The sequence below is a fragment of the Nerophis lumbriciformis genome, linkage group LG13, assembly GCF_033978685.3.
Source record: "Nerophis lumbriciformis linkage group LG13, RoL_Nlum_v2.1, whole genome shotgun sequence".
NCBI lineage: Eukaryota > Metazoa > Chordata > Actinopteri > Syngnathiformes > Syngnathidae > Nerophis > Nerophis lumbriciformis.
The window spans coordinates 2,279,196-2,294,640 of NC_084560.2; the positions used below are offsets into that span (position 1 = coordinate 2,279,196).

A 15,445-nucleotide genomic window follows, 5' to 3' on the forward strand; every position below is an offset into this window, starting at 1 on the left:
AACATCAAATATGTTGTCTTTGTAGCATATTCAACTGAATATGGCTTGAAAATGATTTGCAAATCATTGTATTCCGTTTATATTTACATCTAACACAATTTCCCAACTCATATACAAACCACGGGGTTTGTACATATACAAACCCCTGGAGAATGTGGAGAAATCACTGCACGTAAGCAGCTAAGCCCGTGACCTTCGATCCCTCAGGCTGTACTGCATCAACAAGCGACATCAGTGTGTATAGGATATCACCACATGGGCTCAGGAACACTTCAGAAACCCACTATCAGTAACTACAGTTGGTCGCTACATCTGTAAGTGCAAGTTAAAACTCTCCTATGCAAGGCAAAAAAACGTTTATCAACAACACCCAGAAACGTCGTCGGCTTCGTTGGGCCTGAGCTCATCTAAGATGGACTGATACAAAGTGGAAAAGTGTTCTGTGGTCTGACGAGTCCACATTTCAAATTGTTTTTGGAAACTGTGGACGTCGTGTCCTCCGAAACGAGGAGGAAAAGAACCATCCGGATTGTTCTAGGCGCAAAGTGTAAAAGGCAGCATGTGTGATGGTATGGGGGTGTATTAGTGCCCAAGACATGGGTAACTTACACATCTGTGAAGGCACCATTAATGCTGAAAGGTACATACAGCTTTTGGAGCAACATATGTTGCCATCCAAGCAACGTTACCATGGACGCCCCTGCTTATTTCAGCAAGACAATGCCAAGCCACGTGTTACATCAACGTGGCTTCATAGTAAAAGTGTGCGGGTACTAGACTGGCCTGCCTGTAGTCCAGACCTGTCTCCCATTGAAAATGTGTGGCGCATTATGAAGCCTAAAATAGCACAAGGGAGACCCCCGGACTGTTGAACAACTTAAGCTGTTCATCAAGCAAGAATGGGAAAGAATTCCACCTGAGAAGCTTCAAAAATTTTACATTTCTATTTGAAACATGTAGACCATGTTCTTGGACATGCTTGTGTTATTGCCACATAATCCATGTTGTATTTAGTTAATTTCTACAGAAGACAATTCATTTGAGTATTTTTAATATATATTTATGTTCAAAACAAATAAAAAATTTTCTGGGGATCCCTTGGAACCCCGTCAAACATGACTAGTTTTCCAAATGATAATTGAGACAGAAACAAATCATTAAGCAGAATCCAAAATGGAACCAAATCCATCTCTATTCATGGAGAAACTACTCCAAGTTCAATCAATCAATCAATGTTTATTTATATAGCCCTAAATCACAAGTGTCTCAAAGGGCTGCACAAGCCACAACGACATCCTCGGTACAAAGCCCACATACGGGCAAGGAAACACTCACCCCAGTGGGACGTCGATGTGAATGACTATGAGAAACCTTGGAGAGGACCGCATATGTGGGTAACCCCCCCCCTCTAGGGGAGACCGAAAGCAATGGATGTCGAGTGGGTCTGACATAATATTGTGAGAGTCCAGTCCATAGTGGATCCAACATAATAGTAAGAGTCCAGTCCATAGTGGGGCCAGCAGGACACCATCCCGAGCGGAGACGGGTCAGCAGCGCAGAGATGTTCCCAGCCGATGCACAGGCGAGCGGTCCACCCCGGGTCACGACTCTGGACAGCCAGCACTTCATCCATGGCCACCGGACCTGTGCCCCAGCCCCTCAAGGAAAAGGGGAGCAGAGGAGAAAAGAAAAGAAACGGCAGATCAACTGGTCTAACAGGGGGGCTATTTAAAGGCTAGAGTATACAAATGAGTTCTAAGATGGGACTTAAATGCTTCTACTGAGGTAGCATCTCTAATTGTTACCGGGAGGGCATTCCATAGTACTGGAGCCCGAATAGAAAACGCTCTATAGCCCGCAGACTTTTTTTGGGCTCTGGGAATCACTAATAAGCCGGAGTTCTTTGAACGCAGATTAGGTTAGTTAGGTCGTAGGTGTAGGTCCGTGCTTCTGATGACGTTCCGGCCACCAGAGAAGGTCCAGCACTGTTCAAACCACCAATCAGTCAATGATAACCGCCGTGTTTTCTTCCACAGCTGTGAAGGTGAAGAAAACAATGAAGAACGTGAACGTGGTGGAGACACAAGACGCTGTGTTCAGTCTGGAGCTTACTCACGAGAACGTGAGGGGAGCACAGTGGATCAAGAATGGGGTTGAGATCAAGAAAAGTGACAAATACGAACTGACTGTCCACGGCACCGTGCACACCTTGAAGATAAAGAACTGCAGCACACACGACGAATCCGTCTATTCTTTCAAGTTGGGGAAACTGTCGGCCAATGCCCGCTTGAATGTCGAAAGTGAGCACTTTTTCATTGAAAAAAATCTGCCGAAGTCTGAAGGAAGCAACAGCCGCCGATTGAATCATGTCCACTTGTTCCTTACAGCCATCAAGATCCTGAAGAAACCCAAGGATCTGACGTCGCTACTGGGAGCGACGGCCGTGTTCGAATTGGGAATCTCAGAGGAAAACATTCCTGTAAAGTGGACGTTCAACAACAAAGAGCTGAAGGCCAACGAGCATTACAGGATGACCTCAGAGAAGAAGACGCACAAACTGCTAGTGCAGGATGTGAATGCCACCAAGGAGGGAGAGTACACGGCCGTCGTGGGTCATCTACGCTGCAGTGCTCGCCTCACCGTAGAATGTAAGCCTGGTGACACCTTTTTCAGTCAATGTGACCAAACCACCATGTTTTGATCCAACACACGAAATGGCCAACACCCGTATTTCTTCCTCAGCTCTTCGTGTGACCAGACCCTTTAAGAGTGTGGAGGTGGCTGAGACACAGACCGCCACCTTTGAGTGTGAAGTGTCTCACTTCAATGTCCCCTCCACCTGGCTGAAGGACGGTGTGGAGATCGAGATGAGCGAGAAGTTCCGGACGGCGGTGCAGGGTAAAGTCCACCAGCTGAAGATTATGAACACCAGCAAGGACGACTCCGCTGAGTACACGTTTTTCTGTGGGAACGACCGAGTGTCTGGCACACTCACTGTCAGCCGTAAGTCCTCGGTCATTCCTAGGTTTTTACCAGCAACTGAAATGGGGGGGAAAAAAGGTACTTTAAGCACATAAATGTCTTGTCTTTTCAGCCATCGTCCTCACAGCCATGCTGCAAGACATAAATGCTCAGGAGAAGGACACGGTCACCTTCGAATTGAACGTCAACCACAAGGAAATCTGCTACAAATGGTTGAAGAATGGCGTAGAGATCCGCTCAACAGACAGATGCCAGGCTCGCTGCAAACAGCTCACCCACACCTTGACCATCAGGAATGTTCATTTTGGAGACAGCGCCGACTATACCTTTATGGCGGGATCTTCTGTGGCCACAGCCCAGCTTTATGTGGAGGGTAAGACGTCTCTTTTTGTCACTTCATATGTACGTACCATCACCAACAAACATGAAAGCCAGCTCAATTTGGCTCTTGATTAAAGCGAGAGCCTTATTGGAATATAGAACCTGGATATCAGAGAACAGAGTCAATAAAGCTCAAAGGCTCTGGAGATAGGGCAAACATTCAGTCAACTTTTTATTGTCTCCTTTTTTAGCTCGTGTTGTTGAATTTACCAAACACTTAAAGGACCTAAAGATCACAGAGAAGAAGAGAGCCACTTTTGAGTGTGAAGTTTCAGAACCCAACATCCAGGTGATGTGGATGAAGGACGGTCAGGAGCTGGAGGCGTCTGACAGGTAGCTGAGCTTCTTCCAGTCAAACACTCTTCAGAGCTCAAAGCAGACTTGGGAACTGAATGTTGAATGTTGAATGTTCCTGCAGATATAAGATGACCTCAGAGCAGCTTGTTCACCGCCTCGTTTTGCCCTCTGTCCGACTGTCTGACGCGGGAGAATACACCGCCGTGGCGGGGTCCAGCATGTCCAAGGGGACGCTTGCAGTCGAGGGACGGGACATCAAGATCTCAGAGCCCACCAACAAGAATCCTACTGTGAGTCTTTCAGAACTGATACTGTCTCTGTGCCTTGGCATGTCTCCTCCACCCGGGCTGTCGGACGATGCGGGTGTGTGATGGATCAAGGAAGAAGCTGTCTTAGCGGTTAGCATGCCTGCTCTTAGCTTGCTCTTGGTATGTAACGCATTTAACCTTGTCCTCAAGCGATAATGCTGCTTGATAATGATACTTAAGATACAAAAAAAATGCAGTTTATTTGGCGTAAGGAAGGTGACTATTATTAGCTCAGTGTGTGGGGCTCCACACGGAGTATGACGACATATTACCTGCTAGCCGCTTTTCAGCAGGGGGACTAAACATACATTTGTCAACCAACGGGGATCGGCTTTTGTAATTGGCATCAAATGGCATTATTGGAAAATGGCGACCACAAATGTGCTGACACTGAGTAGTGTCCGATCCATTGGCACATTTCTAAAAAAATACACATGGCGCTTTGCAGGAAGTGGACAGCGAAAATGGTGCTTCCAAGCCAGAATGTATTTTTTCCCTCTGGAAGCACAAAACTAGTGAAAGACAATGTGAAATGAGACAAAGCACAACGTTTTTGACCAAACATACTACGGACTAACAACTGGACTAATAACACTCGCTGAGCCCAACATTAACACCAAAACAAATCCTGATCCTGTAAATCAGCAGCATGGGGAATTGATCTGTATCTGAACCTATTTGAATTTTAGTTGAACACTCCTGTCTTAATGAGACCGTTCTCCGGGCCATCGCTCATCTCGTCTTAGATGGACATGCGTAGGTTAGCACAAATGTGTTTTATGGCCCTTATGTTAGTATGTATCAATCCGTTGTGGTGAAGAAGGAGCTGAGCCGGAAGGCAAAGCTCTCAATTTACCGGTCGATCTACGTTCCCATCCTCACCTATGGTCATGAGCTTTGGGTTATGACCGAAAGGACAAGATCACGGGTACAAGCGGCCGAAATGAGTTTCCTCCGCCGGGTGGCGGGGCTCTCCCTTAGAGATAGGGTGAGAAGCTCTGTCTTCCGGGGGGAGCTCAAAGTAAAGCCGCTGCTCCTCCGCATCGAGAGGAGCCAGATGAGGTGGTTCGGGCATCTGGTCAGGATGCCACCCGAGCGCCTCCCTAAGGAGGTGTTTAGGGCATGTCCGACCGGTAGGAGGCCACGAGGAAGACCCAGGACACGTTGGGAAGACTATGTCTCCCGGCTGGCCTGGGAACGCCTCGGGATCCCCCGGGAGGAGCTGGACGAAGTGGCTGGGGAGAGGGAAGTCTGGGCTTCCCTGCTTAGGCTGCTGCCCCCGCGACCCGACCTCGGATAAGCGGAAGAAGATGGATGGATGGATGGATGGATGTTAGTATCCACCCAGAATGAGGGACTGTTGACCAAGAAACTGGATGTTGACTTCAATGCAACCCTGGCCTACAGATACTGGTCTGACTCTACCAGTGTCTAAAGTGCAGAAATCTCTTATACCCTTTCACATGGCAGCCCAGCAAATTCCTTGTTGTCTGCAGAAATGAAGTCTTTAGAGCAGACTACATTATTGGTCTTTGTTTTTTTTTTTTAGGTTGTTGAGAGACAAAGAGCGACTTTTGAGTTTGAAGTAAACGAGGACGACGTAGAAGGCCACTGGATGAGGAACGAAGTGGAGATCCAGTTCTCTGTCGAGGAGCGTTTCAGCTACGTTACCATCAGGAAGCTCCACCGCCTCACCATCTCCGAAACCTACAGAAGTGATGCCGGCGAGTACACCTTTGTCGCCGGAAAGAACAAGAGCACCGTGAAACTTCACGTGAGACGTAAGTTTCTGACCTCATTCCACCGTCATGTGTGGCATTCAAGCTTTGTCCACGAATGCGTGGACGACGACTGAAAAATTCAAAATTAAAGTGGCCTAAGGAAAATCCGAAGTGTGAGCACTAGAACTGGGTGTAGTAATGGAAAATGGGGCCAATTTTATTTCTTACTTGTCTTAATCTTTTTGTATTTGTTTTTTCACTTTTCTCAACTTTTCTTTAAAACCCTAACCGGGGACGAGGGTTGCAAATTAGCCTGTGGCTAGAAGTCGTATGTACTTTGACATGAGTTACCTCTCTGTTGGTTTTTTTTGCACACAGAAAACCACAAAGACTGTCTCATACCTGCCAACTTTTGAAATCAGAAAAACCTAGTAGCCAGGGTCCAGGGCCCGGTAGGTCCAGGACAAAGTCCTGGTGGGGGGTTCAGGTTCGCCCCCCCGACGCAAAATGATTATTAGCATTCAGACAGGTTAAAATGTTGCTAAAACCATCACTTTTCTATCAGTTACAGTGACTTTTCAAAACAAAAATATTACAGCAAAAATCATATGGGTTGATTGACATGTTTATTCTGTAAGCTAACTTCAATAGTTTGAAATTATTTTGACAGTTAATGCCAGTTATCCTGTCAACCTTTCACAAGACTTCAATTTGTTAATTGAAAGTATAAACAGTATAAACACTTTTTACAGTAAACAAATGGTAAAACAGTACTAAACAATTCCATAAAAAAAAAATTGGTGTCATTATTAACTTTCTGTCCAAGCTTGTATAATCTACTGCCTTGTTCAATTGTAAAAAATATTCTGTGCCTAAAATTCACATTTCTATCACAATTATCATACTGTAAACATGGTAAGCTAACTTCATTAAAATTAATAGTCCTGTCAATAGCATGGAATTACAATTCAAATGTAGTTTTATTGTAAGCCTTTCAAAAGAATTCAAAATATGAAAAATTAATGAAAATTAATTGAAGCCATCAGACGCTTGAAAAGTGGCACATCACATCTCTAATGTAATCATTTGAACTTTTCAACAGAAATAGCACTGCAAAAATATTAAGGACATACTTCTGTATTTTGGTAGTTATGCTGTCAACATTTAACAAGATTTCTTCAACTTGGACTTGAAAGCATAAATAGTATAAACACTTTTAACAGTATAACAGTACTAAACAATTCCAATAGATAACATTGGTGTCAATCAATCAATCAATCAATCTTTATTTATATAGCCCTAAATCACAAGTGTCTCAAAGGGCTGCACAAGCCACAACGACATCCTCGGTACAAAGCCCACATACGGGCAAGGAAAAACTCACCCCAGTGGGACGTCGATGTGAATGACTATGAGAAACCTTGGAGAGGACCGCATATGTGGGTAACCCCCCCCCCCCTCTAGGGGAGACCGAAAGCAATGGATGTCGAGTGGGTCTGACATAATATTGTGAGAGTCCAGTCCATAGTGGATCCAACATAATAGTAAGAGTCCAGTCCATAGTGGGGCCAGCAGGACACCATCCCGAGCGGAGACGGGTCAGCAGCGCAGAGATGTTCCCAGCCGATGCACAGGCGAGCGGTCCACCCCGGGTCCCGACTCTGGACAGCCAGCACTTCATCCATGGCCACCGGACCTGTGCCCCCCCCCCCCTCTCAAGGAAAAGGGGAGCAGAGGAGAAAAGAAAAGAAACGGCAGATCAACTGGTCTAACAGGGGGGCTATTTAAAGGCTAGAGTATACAAATGAGTTTTAAGATGGGACTTAAATGCTTCTACTGAGGTAGCATCTCTAATTGTTACCGGGAGGGCATTCCATAGTACTGGAGCACGAATAGAAAACGCTCTATAGCCCGCAGACTTTTTTTGGGCTCTGGGAATCACTAATAAGCCGGAGTTCTTTGAACGCAGATTTCTTGCCGGGACATATGGTACAATGCAATCGACAAGATAGGACGGAGCTATTATCATTACCTTTTTGTGGCTAAAATCCAAATGTATTCTATCAGATTGATCATACTGCAAAAATGATATGGTAACTTTATGATAAGTTTACTTCATTAAAATGTAATTCAATAGCATCATTAGCATGGAACTACAATTCAATTGCAGTTTTCTGTAAGCCTTTCAAAAGAATTGAAGAAGAATTAATGAAAATGACAGAGGTACTGACAATACTTTTCCAATGTTGTCATCGGAATATCAAACACAAATGGGGTACAGTTTTACATCGTCATAATCGGTGCTGCGGTCAGTCGACATGCTAAATGGTTCCGTCTTCATGACATCGACGATACTTTTTGAGGATTCTGTTCCAAGACACTGAATAATGTTTGATGTTTTGGTTCGACCACATCCATATTTTTTGGCGATTTTCGAGTCGGGAAACATTTTCCGAAATAACTGTCCCATGTGATCAGCCAGTGCGATTGGAAGTCCATGCTCAATTATTGCCTCCGTAAATAAAAATTCGGCATTTCTCACATCCAAAGAATCTGTTTGGGCGACGAAAAACGTTGAAAGTTTTCCACTTGTGTCGCTAGCAACGGCATTAGACTTGTGTTTTTTTTGTCCCAACGTGGTCTTTTACATCGCTAATTCCTCCGTGTCCGATCGAAAAATCTTGTCTGCACAAGGTGCAATTCGCGTAGTTTTCACTCTTTTTGGAACGAATAATTATTCAAAAGGCACTGGTTGGGGCCATAGCAACAGGGAGAGCAGGCTTGGGCTACTTCCCAAAGACCCAAGTCAGCCAGGCCCGGGGCAAAGACAGACGACATCTACTCCAGGAGGAGGTCAGAGCAGGCTTGGAGGAAGAGCGAGTGGGCAGGGTAGTGGGACTCCGGCAACAGGGGGCATGGACAAGATGGGAGGGCACGTTGCAGCGCAAAGTCACCTGGTCAAACATCATGCAGGCAGACCTCCACCGCGTCCGGTTCCTCGTGGCAGCAGTCTACGATTCCCTCCCTAGCCCAGCAAACCTCCATGTTTGGGGGAAGAGCGAGACACCCTTCTGCTCCCTTTGCTCCGGAAGAGGCTCCTTGGAACATCTCCTCAGCAGTTGCCCAAAGTCTCTGGCTGATGGTCGCTATCGCTGGCGTCATGACCAGGTACTCAAAGCAGTTGCTGAGAGCATAGCCTCAGCCATCAGCAGCAGCAAGCAACATCATGCGCCAAAGAAGGCAATCTCTTTCATCAAAGCTGGGGAGAGACCTCGTGCACGTCCAAAGACAATAACAGGACTCCTTCACACAGCCCCTGATTGGCAGCTACACGTTGACCTGGGAAAACAACTGAGGTTCCCCCAGCACATTGTAAAAACATCTCTACGGCCAGACATGATCATCATCTCAGAGGCTTCAAAACACCTCATCATGCTGGAACTAACAGTGCCTTGGGAGGAGCGGATTGAGGAAGCCAACGAAAAGAAACGTGCCAAGTATCAGGAGCTGGTGGAGGACTGCAGGGGCAGGGGCTGGAGGACTTTCTATGAGCCAATAGAAGTTGGTTGTCGTGGCTTTGCAGGACGCTCCCTCTGTAAAGTGCTTGGCCGATTGGGAGTCAAAGGGGCGGCCAAAAGGAGGGCCATTCAATCCGCAAGTGAAGCGGCAGAGAAAGCCACGAGGTGGTTGTGGCTGAAAAGGGCAGATCCGTGGGTTGCTACTGGGACACAAGCAGGGACTTGATCACCCCGGCTGGGTCGCCTGGACGAGGGTGTCTGATGTTGCGAGACCCGAAACACCCGATGAATCCAGGATACATCACTGATGATGTGTCCCAGTGCATCCAGGAGATGTATCTTTCAAGTTCCCGGATAGGCTTTTGAATATTCTTCACGGAATGACTGCAGTTTTCTTTTCGGTTTAAGACTCGTTTGCGATTTTTCTCCGGCTGATTCCATGATCGTTCGCTCGTTTGGAAACAATGGCAACTGGTGCCTCGTGCTTGGCAGCGGTGCTATAAATAGCCTCGCGCATGGCATTCGGAATGGCTCGATAGGAAGTTACGGGTAGCAGTGTCGATTGTCATTGTTGTTACGCGATTTCGTGGATAAAACTTTTTTTTAAATATTTTTTTTTAATTAATGAAAAAACCGTATTTTTTATCACTGCAACCGTAACCCGGAATAGGTTGATGAAAACCGTACTAATTACGGGAAAACCGGAGTAGTTGGCAGGTATGCTGTCTGAAATCCTAATGTCCGCCTTGCAATGACTTGCAGCACTATTTGTGTTTGAGAGCGGGGCTGAACTGAGCAGTAGACCACGGTTACACACAATTGGACCGTACGATCATTGAAATGGCGTAGGAAAACTGAGTCATACACTTGGCAATACTTGTTGTTGAAAACAGAGGTATTGTTGTGTTTCAGGTTGGTTACATAGAAGGGCAATTGCATTCATTAAATGTCGTTATTACGTGCACAAACTTACAGGAAATTGAGTGAGCATGACTCTGTCTGTTTACTTGTAGTCATAAAGGTATCATTAAGAACTGGTCTTTCTCCCGTGGGTCCCCCTGATGCCGACAGATCCTCACAGTAGCCCGGGAGTCTGGTGTTATCAATGTTTTTATTGTGCGCACACACACACACACGCCTGGACCGTACTCAACTCCAACAATGTGTCTCGGTCCGGCTGCTGCTAATAAAGGCGACAGGTGATTAGATAACCAGCCCCAGCTGGGCAATCTACTCACCTGCCGGTGGCTTCGAGGCCGGTCCTCACACACCCCGCTCCGCAGCAGGCCCGCAGACCACGCCCCCTTCCACACATACATCATTACTATGGTCAAACATATGTCTTCCAATAGTGCCGGAGGAGGGTAAGCGTATGGAGAATACAAAAGTTTCTCCTCTCACGTAAGATTGGCTAATACGTCAGTATTGTATGTTAGATTTTTGGTTTGAAGACTGGAGGATGAAAGAATATTTGCCTTTTGGTCCATTTGTTTTTTGTTAAGCTTCTTATAACCAAGAATACCTAATTGGACATGAATTAATTGTATGTTAGAATTACTCTGGTCAACATAATTTGTGGCTTTTTGAGCCATAATTCGCACTGTTGGTCTTTAGGGATACGTTTTAATGCACAAGCAACATATTGTGATTTTTGGGAAACATTTGGCATTCTTCTGGGTTTTTTAAAATGACGTATTTTCTGTAATATACAGCACGTCGGTATATAAGCCGCACCAACTAAATTTTATGGAAAACGATTTTCCATATATTAGCCACACCGGACTATAAGTCGCAGATAAATACGTTACGAAATAAGTTATTTACACAGAAACATTTTGTACATGCTTATTTACATACCTTAATTGTTTAATTGGTGTCTGTAACACGGCAGTAAAACGGGTAATTAAACAAAACACAAGTCATCATCATGGACCCACTAGCTGCGCAAGCCAGCTCTCCAATCAGCTAAACAAACTCAATCATTTCACGGTAACGTTTTGGTGAATTTACTGAGGAATTTATGAAACTGAAACAATAAAAAACGAATGTTGTTAGATTAGATTAGATTAGATTTATTGGTCCCCTTGGGGAAATTCATTGTCACTGCCGTACATTTAAACATTAGACATTACACATCACACAAAAAAAAAAAATAACAAAAAGACATCATACATGACTAACACACATTTACAGGCTTGTCAGACAGGTCGGCCGGGGCCTGCTGTTAAGGGCGGCTATAGCTGCTGTTGTAAGTCAATAATACTAACACAGATACTTGTAAATGTCTTAGCATATTAGCTAATGGTAACGACGCTATCTTCATTACATTACGATAGCACGTACAAATATGCATGAAAACACTCCTACGGACATCTCACATGGGACGCTTTTGTAAGTAAGAATTGTTTTAGTTATATTGTAAAACTTACAAACGTTGCTTGGAGTGATGAATGAAGACTATAAAAGTAAAAATGCTATGGCCGGCTAGAAGACTGAACAGCACTCTACTTCCGGTAGAAAGCATTAAATGGAAGGACACTGCAGTACCTGCACTGAGCCAACTCGTCCAAAAGATGGCGCCATAGCACAAACAATAAAACATCTTTCTTAGTGGATTTGCTTGTTTTTTTTTTTACTATTTGTTTTATTTGCATCAGTAAAGAAAAAACCCATAGTCTGGCAGTTTTATAAGCCGCAGGGTTTATAGTCTGAAATGTACGGTAATAAAACAGGATACATTTCTTTAAAGCAAACATGACAATCTGAGCCTGCATAAACTGCCCATGCTAACGATAGAGGTGTGGCATTAGCTAACATTAGCTATCATTGAAAGGCTACTCTATCATGAGAACAAGACTGCACATTGTTAGTTGTGTATGTGTTGACAAGACAATGGTGACTGACAAGCCTGATCGGGATTTTTTTTATTAAATATTAGTCATTTTGAAAAATACTGTAAAACCCTGACGTACGAACTTAATTGCTTTTTGAATAGGGTTCATAAAAATAAATGTTTGTATATTGAAATAACTTTCTCTATAAGAATGAATGTAAACATAAATAATTGGTTGCAGCCTCAACAACAGTCCATAGTTTGTACATTGCATACAGTACAGTACTGTATATCAAACAAATGTAACAAAGAGGTGATGGATCAACTTTCTATTTAATAAAAAAGCCAAAAAACAACTAGCTAAACTGTTTTCCTCACTTCCAGCCGCCCTGCCGACACGCACACACACTGCCACTAGCCCTGTGGTGCACTCACAAAACTCCTTAACTTTCACAGCCAGGTAGCCACAACGATTAGGAATAAAGAATAAAATCCAGTCGACCTTTTTTGAAGAGGTTAATCTTCTTGGTGTACAGCAGATGTGTCGACAACGCTGTGGGTACTTCCCGTATGTTTCAAATCACACAACGCTTGTTCGTTGCAGTCATATTGAGCTAGCAAAACTGGAAAAATGCTGTAAAAAAGTCGAAAAAAAATCAAGGTATCACTGTACAGTAGCTAACGATAGCACTGCTGCGGGCACTGATCAGCTCGCCCACAATGGCCGCACTGTGAGGCGCACAATGAGTGGTTGAATTGTTTGTACGCTGAGATAAAGTTTGTACAACAAAGCATATTTTATTCGGTCTGTGGCTCGCAAATCGAAAAGTTCATGCAATGAGGGCTTCTGTTCAACCATTAATGGTAACATAAGTGGTGTTCTTGGTATATATTTTAGTTGCACACACCCCCTTTAACAGCCCCACTTCTGTTGTCTGTCCCCAGTTCCCGAACCTCCTCAGGTAGCCCGCCGAATGCAGCCCCAGACTGCGATGTCAGGCAAATCGGTTCGCTTCTCAGTGCTAGTTAGCGGCCTCCCGCAACCTCAGGTGACCTGGTACAAGGACTCCCAGGCTCTATACACCAGTGACACATGCAAGTTCCTTCACGACGATGGCGAACACACATTACTGCTACTGAAAGTCCTCCCCGAGGATGCTGCTGTCTATAGCTGTGAGGTCAAGAATGACTTTGGAGAGGCGTCAAGCTCTGCCTCACTCACTGTGGAAGGTTGGTAGATGTGGCCAATGATGCTCCAGACCCCAACGCAATCTGGGACGATAACCTTTTGTCATGCCAGGGATCTACATTTGTTTGTATTCCTGTCTTCTAGTCCCTGAAGAAAGTCTGGTTCGGGTCTCTGCCCCAGTTCTTGTTTCTCCCATGCAAAACATCCTGGTGAAATCGGGCCAGTCTGCCCAGTTGGAGTGCACCATCTCTGGGGAAGGTAAAGTTCCTTGCATACACGTTCACCATCCATTTAGCTTCAGCATGATCTGCTCGTACTGTTTGATCCTGACTGTAAACCACCACTACTGGTCCAGATCTACAGATAGGCTGGTTCTGGAACGACAGAGAGATCAGGCAGTCCGCCAACATTAAGATGTCTCGCTTTGGCAACATCTGCCAATTGAACATTTCCAGAGTGGTCTTCGACAATGAAGGAGAATACTCGTGTGTTGCAAGGAATGCGGCAGGAATGGTCACATGTACTGCAAGTCTGAATATCGATGGTGAGTCCTTTGCATAAAGATGAGTCGGTTACACACAGAAAACCTGCCACAGTTCCCCAAATCACAGCAGCCCTTTGTAGGACAGCCTTTGAAAAGGAAAAAAGGTTTCTTACTCCGTCCGCAGCATTTGCGCCAGGGTCTCTGGTCTGAGTCCCCCGGCGTTCTGGACTGTGTCATCGAGTTTAAAAACACTGCGGTTGGCTTTTAGGTGGATATCCTACAAATGGCTGATCATATGAGACAGTCGTCCAATGACTGATAGTCTTGTCATGTGGATGACTTTTTGATACCTGTTTATATCTCAAAAGTGCAATTTGCAGCCTGCATGCTCTTCCAAGTCTTGCTTTTAGCCGTCAAACAAAAATGTTAACTTCTCTAGCGTCAACATACTCAAGTGTGTGACACAGTAGTCAACTGAAACCAAAAGTACTTATTGGCATAACTTATGAAGGCCAGGTTAGCATGACAGAGGTGTATGTCATTTATAAAAATGTGATGTTTCAGGATACTGTGTCACTGCTACCGCTCACATTAGTAGAAGCTAGTCTGGACTAGGGGTTGGGGGAAATAATCGATTTTTTCAGATGCATCGCAATTCGGACATGGACAATTATAAAATCGATTAGTAAATGTCAATAATCGATCACCGCATTGCCGGCAGTAAGTCGGACACGTTTCCAGTGAGGGTTGGACTCCGCCAGGGCTGCCCTTTGTCACCGATTCTGTTCATAACCTTTATGGACAGAATTTCTAGGCGCAGTCAGGGCGTTGAGGGTATCTGGTTTGGTGGCTGCAGGATTAGGTCTCTGCTTTTTGCAGATGATGTGGTCCTGATGGCTTCATCTGGCCAAGATCTTCAGCTCTCACTGGATCGGTTCGCAGCCGAGTGTGAAGCGACTGGGATGGGAATCAGCACCTCCAAATCCGAGTCCATGGTTCTCGCCCGGAAAAGGGTGGAGTGCCATCTCCGGGTTGGGGAGAAGATCTTGCCCCAAGTGGAGGAGTTCAAGTACCTCGGAGTCTTGTTCACGAGTGAGGGAAGAGTGGATCGTGAGATCGACAGGCGGATCGGTGCGGCATCTTCAGTAATGCGGACGCTGTATCGATCCGTTGTGGTGAAGAAGGAGCTGAGCCAGAAGGCAAAGCTCTCGATTTACCGGTCGATCTACGTTCCCATCCTCACCTATGGTCATGAGCTTTGGGTCATGACCGAAAGGACAAGATCACGGGTACAAGCGGCCGAAATGAGTTTCCTCCGCCGGGTGGCGGGGCTCTCCCTTAGAGATAGGGTGAGAAGCTCTGTCATCCGGGGGGAGCTCAAAGTAAAGCCGCTGCTCCTCCATATCGAGAGGAGCCAGATGAGGTGGTTCGGGCATCTGGTCAGGATGCCACCCGAACGCCTCCCTCGGGAGGTGTTTCGGGCACGTCCGACCGGTAGGAGGCCACGGGGAAGACCCAGGACACGTTGGGAAGACTATGTCTCTCGGCTGGCCTGGGAACGCCTCGGGATCCCCCGGGAGGAGCTGGACGAAGTGGCTGGGGAGAGGAAAGTCTGGGCTTCCCTGCTTAGGCTGCTGCCCCCGTGACCCGACCTCGGATAAGCGGAAGAAGATGGATGGATGGATGGATGGATATGTTCCAGTTTTGCTCACATTTCCATAAATGTAATACA

At 45.6% G+C, this 15,445-nt stretch overlaps 1 protein-coding gene across 1 annotated transcript in view; it reads left to right on the plus strand.

Moving 5' to 3' along the window:
* LOC133614011 (titin-like) overlaps nt 1–15,445 on the plus strand; it is a 254,475-nt gene that overhangs the window by 23,333 nt on the left and 215,697 nt on the right. Inside the window, 10 exon segments of the mRNA XM_072914563.1 lie at nt 2,037–2,300; nt 2,388–2,648; nt 2,743–3,003; nt 3,095–3,355; nt 3,555–3,696; nt 3,782–3,950; nt 5,518–5,749; nt 12,986–13,270; nt 13,374–13,487; nt 13,585–13,773. Coding sequence (XP_072770664.1) covers nt 2,037–2,300; nt 2,388–2,648; nt 2,743–3,003; nt 3,095–3,355; nt 3,555–3,696; nt 3,782–3,950; nt 5,518–5,749; nt 12,986–13,270; nt 13,374–13,487; nt 13,585–13,773 — 2,178 coding nt within the window.